Source organism: Petromyzon marinus, chromosome 37 (genome assembly GCF_048934315.1).
Source record: "Petromyzon marinus isolate PM22_M1 ecotype Great Lakes invasive population chromosome 37, UKy_Petmar_22M1.pri1.0, whole genome shotgun sequence".
Lineage (NCBI taxonomy): Eukaryota > Metazoa > Chordata > Hyperoartia > Petromyzontiformes > Petromyzontidae > Petromyzon > Petromyzon marinus.
In genome coordinates, this window is record NC_133703.1 from 18,116,358 (window position 1) to 18,133,969 (window position 17,612).

The 17,612-nt window shown below is 46.7% G+C and overlaps 1 protein-coding gene across 2 annotated transcripts in view; it reads right to left on the reverse strand.

The window, feature by feature from the left end:
- Nucleotides 1-8,895, reverse strand: part of CCDC57 (coiled-coil domain containing 57) — a 34,675-nt gene extending 25,780 nt beyond the window's left edge. Inside the window, exons 1-7 of one of the 2 annotated variants that reach the window (XM_076072386.1) lie at nt 8,822-8,838; nt 7,745-7,922; nt 5,582-5,911; nt 4,835-5,067; nt 2,582-2,690; nt 1,034-1,135; nt 149-306 (exon numbers count right to left, since the gene is read on the reverse strand). In XM_076072386.1, the coding sequence (XP_075928501.1) occupies nt 149-306; nt 1,034-1,135; nt 2,582-2,690; nt 4,835-5,067; nt 5,582-5,860 (881 nt within the window). In that variant the 5' untranslated portion in view covers nt 5,861-5,911; nt 7,745-7,922; nt 8,822-8,838. Of the gene's footprint in view, nt 1-148; nt 307-1,033; nt 1,136-2,581; nt 2,691-4,834; nt 5,068-5,581; nt 5,912-7,744; nt 7,923-8,821 lie in introns of both variants that reach the window. The other variant, XM_032966912.2, reaches the window with a different exon arrangement.
- Nucleotides 8,896-17,612: the final 8,717 nt, after the last annotated feature.

Genomic DNA, 17,612 nt, shown 5'->3' on the forward strand with positions numbered 1-17,612 from the left:
CATCTCTTTCACAAGAGCGACCTTGGGTAAAACACTGCCAGGTTTCTGATTAAGCCGCCCCAACGTCGTAAATAATCTTCTCAACAGGGCTAAGCAATGGCGGCGTCGCCAATGGCAGCGACGGCAGCGATAGTGCAGCGGTCGTCACCTGGCGTCACGCACGGCCACCTCGTCCCGTAGGGCCCACTCGGCCTCGCGCAGACGCTTCTCCAGCTCCACCTGCGCTGTCTCGGCGGCCGCCAGCGCGGCCCCATAGCGCTCGTTCGCCGCCTGAGCTGCCTCCAGCTCCTTGCCCAGCAGCCGAACCTACAGTCCCACAACAGCATGGCGCTCAGCTCCGGTCGGAAGGCCTCGAAACATTGCTGAACCAATGCTGCTGACATTATGCGCTCCCAGAAGGCCGTGTGGCTGATGGGATGTGCAAAAATATATACTTCTATATTTTATCTGGCGCGACAGATATGTGGAGGCATATCGTCTGCTTATTTATGAATTCTAATACTTTTATTCTCCACAGCGACGCTAATGATTTTTTTGTCTTACATAAAGCAGTTCTGAGAACAAAATTTGTTTGACAAATGTGCCGAGTATTACTTTACGAAGATTTAGTAAGGTATAGCTTGGCCCAGAAATGCATCAATAAGTATAAAATTGCTCTTTGTTTCATGACATGATGCTGATAGAACAATCTGGATACAAACCAAGGGAAAAGACAAAATCTACTTGTAAAGATAACATGGCAAATAAAACATTTTTTCAAATAGATGAAGATATGATGGGAGGGAGTTCAATGGTCTAAGAGTGCGAGGAAATTCAATGTGTCCTACAATACAGTGACTGAACACAATACGGATGAGGAGAGGAGTCATTTAAATGGATGGAGGTGCCACTTTGTGAATTTAATCGGAACAATGATCATGGTACTTACAACAGAGCTATGTTTTGTCCGCTGTGTCGTGCATTACGTGTGCCTGCCTGCATCACTTTAATGATCACCATTAGCCACCGGAACCAATGGCATTGCCGTGGTTACCTTGAGCTCGTGTGCCAGCACCGTGTTGCTCATCTGGTCGGCATGGAGACGGAATTCGTGCTCGCGCTTTTGCAAGTGCACATCAAACTCGGCGAGCAGCTCCTACAGGACGACGGAAGGACGCACACACAATGCACGTACGCATGCACACAGACACACATTTCACACACACGTGCATCACACACGCACACACGTGCATCGGTGCAAATACACAATATATACATGCACCGCACACCAAGACATCATGCATGTACACATATACATTGTGCATACACACACCGTTCACACACATGCATCGCGCTCACTCACCATACACAAAAGTGCAACGCACAAACACATACATATGTAGTGACGTATATTGAGTCGCTACGGCGTTTAGCGCCAGCTACTGAGAGAAGAGTGCAACTGTGCGTGTTAGAGCCTCTCTCTGGCACCAGAGTATGTATGGCATGGAAGGGGTCCCCAGGGGGCATGGTTCTGGTGACAGTCAGGAAGAGGGTGGTTGACGACTTGACAGTCTAGGTGAACCCGAGAGAGCATGTGACCAGGACAGGATAATCAGGGGGGACAAAAGGTGGCGAGACTGACACGTGATGTAAACCCCAGAACCTTCAAGTAGGATCTAGAAGGGGGCGTGGCCGAGGGCGGAGCCAGGCCACGCTCAGGGGCATAAAAGGGAGGTTCCGAGAGCTGATCGAGGCTGTCTGTTGGAATGGAACTTGTTGGTGCTACATCTCTTCGATCCACGGTCCTCAGTCTTCGGTCTTTACGCTCGGGATCGTGGGTCAGGCAGTGTGTTACTGACTGACCCGGTTATGTAGTTACCCCGTTGTAGTCTAATTACCCCGTTGTGGTCTAGTTAACCTGTGTACGTTTATGTAGTTACTCTGTTGGGGTGTGAGAATAAACGTGTTGCCTCCAAAGTCAAGTGTATGCCTCCAGTAAACCCACTACACATGCACCAAAAGCTGACATTTTCACACATGCACCCAGACACAAACATGCACACACGCAGCAAATACACATGCTCTAAACACAAATACACACAACCACACACAAGCACATTTAGCTCACGCACACAGACATACAAAAACTAATATGAAATGTATAGCTTAACATACACACATGCATCACACACACACTCAGCATACACATCCAGTGAGCATCCATTACTGGGCGGGGATGGTGTAACCAACACCATGCCTGGATATGACATTTACACATCACAACAGGCACTCACTTAAGGACGCGTCAATATCCGTCACTAATGTTCACTATGGCTGGGAATCAAATCGATGTCACTTGGTTCATAGCGCGGTGCACTAGGTATTGTAGCCGCCATTCGCTACTAAATGGTGGTACCATCACTACGGCAGTTGTACCACCACCACACACACAAATTATGGCTAGGCTTTGAAATCCACAGCGAAAAACCCACAAATACATGCATTCAATTGCCACAGACAAGAGACCTGCCGTGGCAACTGAATGTCAGGAATGGATGGAGCTCCGAAAGAGTTGTAGCTAAACCGCCCCCTCTCCACGCACCTGTTTCTGCAGGCCGAGCTCCCCACGGGTCTCCTCCACCTTTCTCTCGAGCTCCCTCCTCAGCCGCTCCAGTTCCTCGCTACGCTGGCTCAGCTGAGCCTCCACCCCCCTGTCCACATCGCACACACAACCAACAGTTCAGCACCAGGGCAATATACAAACAAGCTGACAAAGCAGTACATTATGGGAGCCTCTATTCTGATAAGATGCACTGCTGGAAGGCAATTTGGCCAACAGGTTGTGTGAAAAATACTTTTCTATTTATTTATGTGGTGAGACAATTATGAGGTGTTATTTTATTAATGTTCTCCACTATGACATTTGATAACTTTCTGTGCCGATGAAAAACGAGCCCACAATCACCCACTAGCGATAATTGTGCTGGTACACATTGTATAAAAAAGTGTATATATATAGTAAAATGCAATTATCTGACTCCCAATCTTACTAATAAAACTATATGCATCTGGCCATTGGCATTGGGGAGATGTGGTACGTTTCCTAGTGATTGCTTTAAGGGTTAATAGTTTTTGTGGAAACGTGGGTAACGTTTACAGACATACGGACAGACAAAAACATTTCTCTGGCATAGCAATAAGAAGCCTATGTTACATGTATAGTGTGGGAATGAGGCTTCTCCACTTCGTATGGGTCAGAGGGGTTATCTGACCATACTTCTGCGGGTTGGTAAAGGCGGGGAACAGACGCTGGAGCATAGCATAGTACTACAACAGATGACAGCACTCACTTCTGCTGATAGCTAAGCCCTGCATCTGAAAAGATCGGAACATTCTGGGTGCTTATGCTCGCAGCCTATTTAAGCAATTAGTCAGGAAATAATGTGTAAAAACAATCAATAATTATATTTACAACACCTATATTCCCACATTACATGCTATTTTTTGTAAAAATTGAAAATACACTTTTATTGTTGGTGATGTGTTGAACTAGAGCTTCATACGTCCATAAACCCATTCATATGCAAATGAATTCCGAAACGTGACACAATACACATTTGACTATTATCACAGCAGGGTCATCTCTACCATTAGCAATGGGACCCCACATTCAACATGAATGCCAACACATTCGTTTTGCACGTACATCTGTAGACCTTTGTCAATCCGCTGCTGGCTGAGGGGGCTCCCTTCACCTGACCACGTTGTAGGGATAATTTGACCGTACATCACCACTACTGTGGTTCGTGCAAGTTGGTGGAAGTGGGGAGCAGACGTGACGAAGATCCCCCATATAACCCTTTAACAGACTATTAGGGTAAGTGCTGTTCGCGAGCACCTACAAAGGCCGGCCACAGGGCACGAGGTGGTGGGTGGCCAACACCACGCCCAGCCGCCGTTGTCTCCCCAATGGCGATGTTTACACACTGCAACAGGTACTCATTTGAGGCCGAGTCGACCTAGGGGATGCCCAGAACCGGTTAAGATAATCGTCACTGGTGTTGGCCTTGAGCGGGCATCGAACTCAGGTCGCTGGGTTGGTAGCGCGGCACGCTAAACGCTGCATGACCGCTCGCTCCATGACTTATCCGTGTTGAATGCTGTACGCCAGTGATAGGCAACCTCTGATTAGCACGGTTGGCTACGTACGGTGCGAAAAAAGTTGAACATACATAGTGAGTAACATGAGCACCCCTTCTTCAACTCAGTGGGCTGGAAGCTTGAAATCGTGCTTGTGCACTAAGCATGATCCAACGCACAAACCTAAAGACACTAAAAACAGGCCACCACGAGGGGCACCTTGAGTCACAAGTTGCCCACGACTGCCGTACGCAGAAAGAAAACAGTGAACACATAAAACGCAGGCATTCAGCATGTTGCGTATAATGCAAAAACTTTACCAAGGGACTTATTTTTAAAAAGGATTTCACGGGTCACTACAGTTCAAGATAGTGGTTTTAAATGTTACAGCCTACGCTGTGCACATGAACACCTTGACATCTTGAGACCAGCATAATAAAATGTTTCTCAACTACAAAAAATGTTTGCGGTTGGGAAACATTTTTGTTTTTTTTCAACATACTTTATCCTTCACGCAAATATCAAACATGCAAAATTAAACCATTTAATAAAGATCCTCTTCTCGTAAGCCACATTCCTTTCGACAATTCATTGCGAAAGTGGCAGATTTCGAACCCCGACCGAAAGTGCTGATTTCACACCAGACAAAAATGAACCTCCGGCCCAAGTTTTTAAACGGAACCGTCCGCCGAGTCACAACCAAAGTGAGACCGACCCACGTGCCCTCTCTGTGTCCAGGCGGAGTTCCCGCAGCCTTTCACGGTGCTGCGCCATCTCCTCCTCGCCGTCGCGCCTCGCAGCGGCCAGGGCGGAGCGCAGGCGGTCGGCCTGCACGCTCAGCTCGCTGACGTGGGCACGTAACTCCGCATTGTCGGAGCGCGCGCTCGCCAAATCTGCCTCACAGTGCTCCAGCTCGCCATCGCGCTCCTCCAGCAGCCTGAGGTTGAACTGCACACGATGGAGACGAGACATGGTGCAAAGTCATGATTAGAGCTGGGATAATTGATTTCTGACGTAATGGATTACAAAACAGCTCTTGCATGTGTTATGTTTCTTTGTCTTTGACTTGACAAACATCATCAAGCATATCGATGATTACGACTACACACCAAGGACCTGAGAATGACTAAGACAAGACTAAATTAATGAATATGAATGAAGACACATGCTCAAATCATTTGGCAACGTTGAGAAACAGCAGTAACTGAGAAAGACCAAATATGATCATTGGCTATACAGTATACGTATTAAAACATGTTTTTAAAAAAATTCTGTGCCCCTGACAACGAAATGCAATAACCAAGAGCATCTGATTTGAATGTCATTGACTAGACTAAGAGAATTATGAAATACAATCCACAATCCAAGACTCAACTACCACTCCACAGGTCGTCATCATCAACCAAACCGAGGCTAAAATAAACAATGCAAACTTAGTTAACACTGGGGTCCCACGAGGCACCTTGAAGTCATCCTTGAGCTGCAGGAAGCGCTCCCTCTCCTCAGCAGTCGCCCTCTCCGCCCGCCGCACCGACTCCGCCAGCGCACGCGCTCGCAGCTTCTGCAGCTCGTGCCACTCCCGCTCCTTGTCCCCGAGGAGCCGCTCCAGGCGGATGCTCTCCTCGTCCACTTCGGCGTCTGGCAAGGTGCACGATAGGGCCACTAGGGGGGCCACCGGCACCGGTTCGGGTTCACCGCCCAGCATCGCCGGCGTGAGAAGCTGCTCGGGGGGAACCGGCATCTCCACCCGTTTACACCCGGGGTCAGCGGTGGCGCCGTGAGGGCTTCAATTCTAAGGGACACGGCAAAGGCGGTTACTGGGTTTCTGATTCACTTATTCAGTTCACGAAGAAGCTTCCAAGCACGTGCAGTGAAATATCAGACCGTGCCGAACAATTGTTTTTTTTCCGCAGCCAAGGTCCACTGAGCTATATAGCTCTTTTTCAGAAGCGACTTGGCCACAAATGATAGCTCAACGAAGTGGCTTAATGTGGAAATTTATAGCAGCGAACTACGCTAAACGTGGAGGACACGGAGGAATCCACGCGACCACGGGGAGAACATGCAAACTCCAAATATACAGGCGTCAGGGTTGGGATGAAACCCACAACCTCCTGTATACCAGGCAAGGCAGTTTGCATCTTCGCCACCATGGCACCCCAACGTACGGGACAACCCAAAAACATATCGGAAAGCTATTCAGTACAACCAGGAAAACCTATGCTGTAGTATGGTTCACTTTTTATTTCAAGTGACCATTAGTCGATTTAAAGTGGTTTGACCAGCATGGTGAAGTATAGTTAAATAACCCCAATGGCTGTCATGGAGTAGGGAGCCCTCATCCAGCAGTGGATTGGCAAGGGCTGTACAAATACACAGTAATTTGCATGCTTTGTTACTGCAGGTTCAACCTGAACTAGAACTGAATTGGCTTCTCGCAAGCGGTACTCATTAGTGTCCTTGAAATATCGTGGTTGGATAATACCTTGTGATGTTTTTGGAGGGACAAATAAAACTTGTGAAGAACATTGTAACGGGACACTGGAAGCTCAAAAATGCAACAACGTGGAGAACTATGCTGCTTTGTTATCCATAATACAGTTTTTTTGTGTGTTAAACTGCCTTGTTGTTATCTGGGTCCGAAAGTTGCACAGAAAAGTCACGAGCCATGCAATCTGTTTAGTTGTGCAACGACTGTAGCATTGGGACCGTGCACTCCAACTTGTATTTTCAGTGGTTTTAACCTTTTCCTTGTTGCTACAGGTATCTTGCATTACAAGCTGTAATTGTACGAATTTGGCCTTCATGGAAAGAATAGGGTTTTTGTGATTGCTCCAACTCAAAGGTCATACCATTTACATGGTTTTAAAATTGGGTGGGGAGCTTTCAAACACTTTTCCTTCAATTACATCCTTTGCTTTATACACTCACTGTAACCTTTGAAATATCCACAGGGCAAATAATGACAAATCCCAATTTACCCCGGTATTTCCACATCACGTAGTGCTTCTTCATTGGTCATTGTGCTGATCATAACCAACCAGATTGATGCTGGATTCTGCTCTTGTTACAGAATTCAGCATGGCGATTGCCCAGGGTCTCAACACAGTCTGACCTGGCCTTATACATATACAACTCCTTTGTCAGTGCACTGCTGGCTGAGGGCCTACCTACAAAGTACAGTACGGCAATGTTTCCTGTCCATACTTCTCCACACTGGTTGGTGCAGGCTAGGAGCATAGACAGAGTAGAAGTGATTTTCTGAACCTGTTATAAATATGATCCGACTCGACTTGCCAATTTTAACATAATCTAACCGGCCCAAAACTTAACCCATCCTGATCTAGCAAAAGTCAACTTGACCTGATCTGACCAGGTCAAACCTGACCACATAATACAACCCTACCCCCAGCCAACCAGATCTAGCCTAACTTGGGAAATACAAAACCAACCGGAACGTTTCAGAACATAGAAATGGCGTGGTTCAAAAACATAGTCATTGTTAAAAAAAAAGGTGTGCGAAGCATAAAAGATTAACGCTTGCAATTACGGTACAGTAAATGAGCCATCGCGAATGAACGCACGCAACAAAGAACATACGCAGGTTAAATTACACAATTCATACCGCTATTAAAGTGGGCTTGGGCAGGACAAGTCGCTACAAGCCACGATGAACGACGGGGTAAGAGTCGTCATCCTCGACCACGAACGACGTGACAGGCCAAGATAATAGAACGCGTCCCGAGATGTTTACGGCTCATCCGCGGGGAGACAGAGCGATGCCACGAGCTCGTGTGCAGGATCTAAAGTTACATCGTAGGATGGTGATAGATGGCTTTGCATACCTCTCAACCCATTATCAGTGCCCCCTACCTTATTACAGACCAACTCAGACCTTTGTTGGTCACCCCGTGCTCCTTATAAATCTCAACGTTCATCCTACAAAGTCCCATCGCTATGGAGCAACAAAAATAGACACTCACCACTAGTACACTCACCACTACATACCTGTCAACCCATTATTAGTGCCCCCTACCCTATTACAGACCAACTCAGACCTTTATTGGTCACCCCGTGCTCCTTATAAATCTCAACGTTCATCCTACAAAGCCCCATCGCTATGGAGCAACAAAAATAGACACTCACCACTAGTACACTCACCACTACATACCGGTCAACCCATTATTAGTGCCCCCTACCCTATTATAGACCAACTCAGACCTTTATTGGTCACCCCGTGCTCCTTATAAATCTCAACGTTCATCCTACAAAGCCCAATCGCTATGGAGCAACAAAAATAGACACTCACCACTAGTACACTCACCACTACATACCGGTCAACCCATTATTAGTGCCCCCTACCCTATTATAGACCAACTCAGACCTTTATTGGTCACCCCGTGCTCCTTATAAATCTCAACGTTCATCCTACAAAGTCTCATCGCAAGGGAGAAGAAACACGTTTTAGTGTTGTTGCCCGTATTTAAACGGCTGTACGCCGTCCGGCCCTGACAACTCAACTTTCCCTGTACAAGAATACGGGGTAAAACCGTATGGGTTGACGGGGGGGGGGGGGCGAGGAAGAGGAGGCCTTCATCCAGCAGTAGATTGACCATGGCTGCTGAGGAGGAGGATGATGAGGATGATGATGAGGATGATGATGAGGATGATAACGAAAATCCGAACCCACGCGCCTCCTCACCCAACGCGGACGCTCTCGAGTCTGAACCCAACGGCCGCTTCCGTCGCCCGATTATTTATTTATTATTTACAAATCTCGCGAGACTTCCCCACCCCGCCGCGCACGTTCATCGGGGAGAGAGAGAGGGGGGAGGGGCGGGGTAAGTCTCGCGATATTTTAAAAGCGCGCGAAATTTGATTAACTTTTATTAATCGGCGGTCTAACCGATGTAAACAAAAACGCTCACAGTGACTTGGGACCGTCGGCTTTGATTGTTATTAATTAGAGTATTGCTTTTATGAGGGAGGGATGGGAGGGGGGGATAAAAAAACGTGTCACAGACTAAATTGACCGTGCGTTTCTCTCGTTAGAACTCAGAGGAGGCTTCAATGACTTGGGAATGTTTGATCGATGCCTTAGTGTTGTACATATGCATTAGCTGTCATCCCATTCGGTTTACCCCGTGTTCTTGTACAGGGAAAGTTAATCTTCAGGTCCATACGGCGAGCGATGGGACTTTGTAGGATAAAATAAGCGGCGGTTTGTATTTATTTATTTATTTTTAACGTTAGCGCCGCGGATAGCGATTTGACGGATTTTATGAAATTTGTTGTGATCTGGTTCCGTCTGTAAAAGATGTGATTCCGGACATACATTACCCTGGTGTCTACAAACTAAGTTGCCTCTGTGGTAGTAGTTACATTGGAGAAACCAAACGACATGTCTCGGACCGCATTCGTGAACACAAAGCAGACCTTAAACACGGGAGGACCAACACCTCGGCCGTGGCAGATCACTGTTATAATTCAGTAGGCTCACATGACATTGACTTCTCCAAGACAGAGGTTCTTTCCAAGCCATCTGGCTACCATGAGAGATTCGTTCATGAGGCTATCCACATATACAAGCACAGAGAAAATTTCAACCGAGAAGATGGATTCTGGCTTAGCAATCATTGGAAGGATGTGATAAACCATTTCGGGTCTTAATTGATTGTTCACGCTTACGGTGGCTTTCAGACAGCATACATTAATTTTTCGTCTCCCCCCCCCCTCTTTTCCGAACATAGATGGACTCGTCCATCTAAACAAACTGTCAAATCGCTGTCCGTGGTGCTAGCGCTTAAAAAGTAAGTAAATAAATAAACGCGCCACTTCTTTCAAATGTTCTTGCCGTTGGTTTTCACACCTGATGATGACTGCTTGTGGTGTTGCAGTCGAAACGTCGTGAAAATTTCATTGTTTTATATTTTTTAATTATTTTATTGTTTTCCCTTCAACGTGACTTTACCAAAAGAACCAAGAATATGAATCACTGCAGTCTCGAAAGCTTTAAATAAATAAAAAATGCTTAAAATCGCTTTAAACTATTGTAGTGCGTATTTAACGTGACGCTGCACTCTGATGTTGTAGGAGAAAACATTTATTAAAAATTATAATTAATTAAGTAGAACGTGTTGTCTATATTTATTTTAAAAGTTGCGCATTTTTGATGTGACGTCACATTTCTCAACCCCCCCCTTCCCCCCCGTAGGTGCGTGACGTCATTTATGAACGGCCCCTAAAGTAAGGGCACTCCCAAGTGGTCGACATGGTATGTATCATACGTGTGTACATGTCCCCCCATGCCTTTTGTCAATCCCACTGACCACTGTTGTTGTACGAGTCGTGCGTGGGGTTGTGTTGAGCCTATTCCAAACGCGCTGGTCAATTGCGCGTTGAAGACGGGCGGCATGGAACTACTAAACACAGCCACTTCCTTCTGAAGATGCGACGGAATTGGTTGGGCATGTTCCCCGCTGATTTCGCCATGGGGTTATACAGTAGCGCTGCGTTGTATTTAAGCAACGAGGTGTGAAGGGGTTAGGAAAGGGGGGGGGGGAATCGGTGAAAATCGTCGCACACACCACACGCGCGACTTTAACAATAACAGCGTTTAAATCATAAGGTCAGCGTCCTACCTGCTGTACTGTGATCTTCAAGGACACCTCTTATCGACCCTGCATGTTAAGGGGTAAGAATCCCAACACGCGTGACGCAACCACCTACCTCCTAAGCGCTCGACTATAATCAATAGTTGGTAGAAATCTCTTACAGGTGTGTTAAAAAAAGTATTGATTTCTTGGGGATGTACAATACAGTTCTCTCGTATGTAACGGCTGGATGAAGCCAGTGGTTGTGTGTACATAGGCGGGAGGAGCGACGCTCACAACAACGAGCGGAGCGCCGGGTGGATAAAGCACAGAAAGTTGGCACAGTAGGGGGCACAGCTGGTGTGCATCAGCCACTCGTCTCAGTCAGTCGACCCGTGGCACCTTCTGGGTCTGTCCCGTCACCTCCCAGCGGGCGTTCGAAACTTCACGTGGCCTCAAGGTGCACCTAGCCTGGCACAAGCGCCGTGGCGACATCACCGCCACCTAGTGGCGAATGGCGGTTGTTGTGTTCATAGTGGAGAGCGGTGGTGCAGCGTTTCACGTGCCACGCTACGAACCCGGCCACCCGAGTTCGATTCCCGCTCACGGCCAACATCGTTGACGATTATCTGAACCTGGTCCTGGGCCTCCCCTAGGTTGACTCAGCCTCAAACGACTACCTGCTGCGGCGTGTAAACATCGTCACTGGGGAGACAAAGGCGGCCGGGCGTGGTGCTGGCCACCCACGTGTGCCGTGCCGGCCTTCTTCATAGGTGCTGCTCGCTAACAACACTTGCCCTACAGTTTGTTAAGGCTATACGGGGGATCTTTATCTTTGTCTCCGTGTATCTGTGTCTCCGTGTTTCAGGAGAGTCCAGCCAAGGTTTTAACAGCAGGGGGCGATGTTGCTGTGTGTCATCCCAATTGAGTAATTTGCAGGTAAATTTATCAGCATCGGGATGTGGTTTGGCAAATACCATTTACAGGCTGCGGGGCATTTTTGTTTTAGATATGGGAGGAAACTGCAGAATTACGCACGTTTAAATCTAAATTTAAAACACATGATTTGGGTCTGTCGGTATCTACGTGCTTTCCTACGCACCTCTTGGGTTTTATTCCGCTTCGGGAATCGTGCATGTTTCCAATCCACACATAAAAAGCAGAACGACCCAAACTATCAGCGATGGAAATTCCACATTGCCGTATCTCGGGGTGTCTGTCTGTATGTCTGTCTCCGTATCTATTTCCGTGTCTGTTGTGTGTGCGTGTGTGTGTGTCACTCCGAATCAGTCGAGCGGCAATATCTTTTCATCGGTTGCATAATGCTGTGTGGAAGCTACCTGGTCTGTCGCTCCGCACTAAGCTTCAGGTCTTCTCGGCCACGGTCATTCCCTCCCTTCTCTACGCTTGCGAAACGTGGACCCCTTCCTAATGGAACATCTTCGCCGGTTAGAAACATTTAGGCTAGCCTGCCTACGATCCATCCTGGGTTTAACCAGGCTGGATTGTGTGAGGAGCTCACAAATCTTTGAAAGATCTGGGCAAGGTCCCATTGGTGAGCTCCTCCGGCAGGCAAGGCTGCGTTGGCTGGGTCATGTAGCCCACATGCCCAGCCACTGCATGCCGAAACAGCTTTTGTTCAGCCGGATCGAGGGGGCTAAACGGGCGCGGCACGGGCTAGAGAAGAGATGGAGTGATGTCGTACAGGAGGACGTGGAGCTGAGTGGACTTGCCGATGACTGGTACCAGCGGTGTCAAGATCGGCCTCTGTGGAGGAGGCTCGTGAAGGACGCTACTGGGCAGTTGGAGGCAGTCGCCCTCCAACAACAACGGAGGGCGGAGGAGCGACGCTCACAACAACGAGCGGACCACCGGGTGGCTAAAGCACAGCAGGTTGGCACAGTAGGGGGCACAGGTGGTGCATCAGCCAGTCATCTTAGTCGACCCGTGGCACCTGGGTCTGCCTCATGACCTCCTGTCAGCGGGCGTTCGACACTTCACGTGGCCTCAAGGTGCACATGGCCTGGCACAAGCGTCGTGGTGACGTCACCACCACTTAGTGGCGAATGGCGGTTGTTGTTGTGTCTGCTTGCCCAAGATCATCATTACCCTATGAGCTGCCCTTCATACACGTGTAAATTCTTCTGACACACACACACCTCTGTTAAGAGGGTGACTCCCCGTAGAGGCGGTTAAATTTTGATTTAAAGCTTTCGTGACTGCAGGGGAGGCTTTCCACATAACTTTGAGATCCTTCAACAAACTCTGGGATAAGAAGGCTCAGCTAATCGAGACTCTCACCTTTCTGAAGAGATGCCGCGACTCTGGGGTAATACCAATCGCATTTACACTGACCTCTGCTGCTGTAACTTCTTCTAATGCGAAACGAATTTTTTCCAGAACTAGCTTAGCTCTTATCTCAGAGAAAATTAGACTTATATGCACCGAACTAGATCAGTTAGACAAGACACTCTACAAATCATACTTATTATTGACGGCAACAATGTCCACATCGGACTGGGAACATGTAGACAATATGACTGCCTCTTCAGCTGCCACTATGTCGACCAAATGTAAGGATAACCTGATTTCCAAATTTAACCTCCTCTCAAACAAAAGACCGGACCCACACACCAAAAAGCTAGACGTTAACAAAGTCGTAATTAATCGCAGTAACAGTTCTATTTCAGATGGTCTGAAATCCGTTTTAGCTAAAGGGCTAAACTTTGCAGTCACACCTAAACACATATCAGTTAATGATATCATTGCCCAAGTAGACGTGGCTCTCAAGGGCCTGGGTCACATCGCTGTAGACGTAGCAAGATCTGAAATAGCTGCAACCCTTGAAAACGCTAAGATGCCAGCTAGCAACCTCAGCAAAGATGAGCGTTTTGAATTATATAAATTTAAAAAGAGGGATGACATTGTCATCCTCTCAGCCGACAAGGGCAATGCCACTGTCATCATGGATCAAATAGAATATAACAACAAAATTCAAGAATTACTCAACGATGGCAGCTATACAAAAATAAAAAGAGATCCCACCAACAGCCTCGTCATGAAAACCAACAAAATCATTTCTGATTCAACCGCATAATTGATTAAACCAAACAGTTTTCGTTGAAACCTTCTGCTGCCAGGCCACCAAGATTATACGGCTTACCAAAATACATAAAGTAAATACACCCCTTTGTCCCATCGTCTCTACTATCAACTCCCCCACCTACAAACTGGCTCGTTTTCTGTCTGAAATCCTGCGGCCTTTCACTTAAAAAACCACCTCTGCAGTACAAAATTCTACTCACCTGGTATCGACAATCAAGGGTATTTCCCTGTCCCCAGACGACCTGCTTGTCAGTTTTGATGTAGTTTCCTTATTCACCAAAGTTCCTGTACCTGACACCATCGCAATCATTGAAGACTTGGTTCATCAAGGACTAAACACTGATGTACCCCCCTGGTAAGACACTGCTTAACCAATAGATACTTCACTTGGAATGGAACTTTGTACAAACTGAGGGCACCCCAATGGGCTCCCCTTATCTCCGGTTGTAGCTAACATTTTCATGGAGAAATTTGAGACTGACGCCATCCAGACTGCCACTCTATGCCCAACCTTATGGAAGAGGTATGTGGATGACACTTTTGTCATCTGGCCACAATGGCCGGCCTGCTCTAGACCAATTCTTCGACCACATCAATTCCATACACCCAGCCATCAGATTTACCATTGAAGTCGAAAAAGATGGCAAGCTATCTTTTTTGGATGTCCTAATAAAAAAGAGACCTGATGGTTCAATGAGCCACTCTGTCTACAGGAAAGCTACCCATACGGATGCTTACCTGAAACCGGATTCCCACCACCATCCATCCCAGAAGAATTCCCTCATCAAGACTCTGCACCATAGAGCCCAATGCATATCCGACCAGGAACCCATAGCCAGTGAACTCAAGCACGTACACCAAGCTCTTAAGGCTAATGGTTATTCCGACTACACAATCCGCAAAGCTATCACTCCAACCATGAAGAAGGACCCTCTTGAGGAGCCTTTCAAAACCATCACTTTACCCTACATTGCGGGGATCACAAAAAAAAATCTCCAAAATCTAGAATAAACACCATATCCAGGTCCAATTCAATACATTACATAAAATCCGTGATCTGGTTCCATCTGTAAAAGATGTGATTCCGGACATACAGTACCCTGGCATCTACAAACTAAGTTGCCTCTGTGGTAGTAGTTACATTGGAGAAACCAAACGCTATGTCTCGGACCGCATTCGTGAACACAAAGCAGACCTGAAACACGGTAGGACCAACACCTCAGCCGTGGCAGATCACTGTTATAATTCAGTAGGTTCACATGACATTGACTTCTCCAAGACAGAGGTTCTTTCCAAGCCATCTGGCTACCATGAGAGATTGGTTCATGAGGCTATCCACATATACAAATACCGAGACAATTTCAATCGAGAAGATGGATTCTGGCTTAGCAATCATTGGAAGGATTTGATAAACCATTTCGGATCTTAATTGATTGATCACGCTTAAGGTGGCTTTCAGACAGCATCCATTATTATCTTTCGTCTCCCCCTTCCTCTTTTCCGAACATAGATGGACTCGTCCATCTGAATAACTGTCAAATCGCTATCCGTGGTGCTAACGTTAAAAAAACGCCACTTTTTTCAAATTTTCTTGTTGTGGTTTTCACACCTGATGATGATTGCTTGTGTTGTAGTCGAAACATCGTGATAATTTTATTGTTTTATATTTTTATTATTTTATTGTTTCCCTTCTACGTGACTTTACCGAAAGAACCAAGAATAAGACCCTTAACTCGTCACTTCCTGGTCACGTGACCAAACTCAACACCATCATATCAGGACGTTCCTGTGTAAGCACACCCCGATATCTGCCGTGGGGCAGAACATTGTGCTATGGCCAATTCACTAACCCGACATAGACGGGCCGCATAGTTTTTTTTTTAAATCCAGTCACACATGTTCACCAACATGGCCTAAACCACCCAACTGGAGTGATATATTTTCATCAACGTTGTTTCGTCTTGGCTCACTAAACACTTTCGCAAAAACGCAACAGATAAATTGTGATGCAGAGGGCTGACTCTGTGGTTGATGACTCACTATTATCTCATGGCTTTTGCTTAAACATTACTTTATTGCCTTTGAATTATATTTTAGTCTACAATGTTTTGGTACCCCCTTGAGTGGAGGTGATATTACATTTAAAATGAATCCGGTTTCGCGGTTGATGGTATATCGAGTGTCAAATCCAGTCCAGAGTTTGCTTGTGTTGAACCAAAGCTGCTGAAACCATCGATTCACTCACAGAAGCCTGTGTGGCTGATGAAGGTTGTTTGTTGCGCGTCTATTTAAAGGCTATTGTATAGGTGAAAGGAAGTCCAAGAGCCTCTCAGCTGACAGTGACGTCATCCACATTCATGGCTCTTGCATCAGATGGCCATCAGCAAAACATTAATGTTTAAATATACGCTGCACAAACCACATACCTTGTGTACGATGCATATTGCACAACGCCCACTGTGGTCAATGCGAGGCTGACGAGTGGAGACTCGAGCTCACAATATCCCAGGATACTCTTTCAAAAATTCCTTCCATTTAAAAAAAAAAGGCTTGGTGTAACAAAATCAGGGACCCGCATCGATAATAGACAGGGCCCTTGAATGTGAACTGGTTGAAGCAAGCCTGACTGTCGATAGAGTTGTCAATCTGCTTCGTAGAATTTGTACGCAGGCAATTCGCCTCATCGTTTCCATGTCTTCACATAAAACAAAATATCGGTATATTTATTGCACAACCCATCAGCCGTACGGCCTTCTGGGACTGAGTGCATCATTGCAGCAGCCAAGCAAACTCTGGACTGGTTTCTAGCGTGCGTTTGTCTCATCGGCAAAATCAGGCTTACTTTAACCAATGCTGGTGAACTTTGAAATCCCGTGTGACTCCGTCGTCTGTGAGGGTTTCAGCTACACTCGCTTAGAACACGTGCAATATAAATTAAGTAAACTTCTTCGACCGAGGCTGCTACGGTGGGGTAATGGTTAGCAGTGCGTTGGACAATACAAAGGGCGCTAGTACGATTCCATCTGCCGGCGGCTCAAGTTTTCAAGTTTCATTTATTAGGTATAGCCCTGTGAGCCATGCGGCTCTGGAGTCGGGTGCTACCGCAACAAACAAAATATGAACAGAGAACATCTTAAAGCGACGACGCGCAACAGAAGCATCCTGGATAAACCAGCAAATCTTTCAGAAAAAAAAACCGTATTACAACACTGTGTGCAAAAATCCCAGTGTGATGCAAGTCAAACAATAGCAGTTGAAACAACGGGGCAGGTTTAGTTAATCGATTGTCAGGTCGCGTGTGGTGGGTTACTTGTGGGTACTCTCACATCTTCCAAGACATCTGGAAATTGTGGAAGAGAAAGCACAAAAGTACCTTCCTCAAGACGGGGTCTCGAGTGGGAAGGAGTTTCATCAGAAGCTGCATCTCTTCATTTTATTTTATTTGCTGTTCGCTGTAAACACCACCACCAACAAGCTGAGTTAGATTCTGGGCCATGGCTAACATCAGTGGCGAGTGTTTATACGAATCACCACCGACACGCCAACCGGCATTGCCCAGCGTGGTGAAATATGGTCACACCCCCCCTCCCCATCAAAGATATGGAAGGGCCTCCGAACAGCAGTAGATTAGTATAGGAGGGGGAGGGGTAGGCGAGTGTTTGCAGCTGGCAATAAAAGTAAATTATTTACCTTTGCCTTGTGGGCGAAGGTGATAAGGCAAGGCCAAGTAGAAGAAAATAATCAATGCGAGTGTGAATGCCGACTCAAAAGCAAATGATGAGAGCCTTTCAGAAG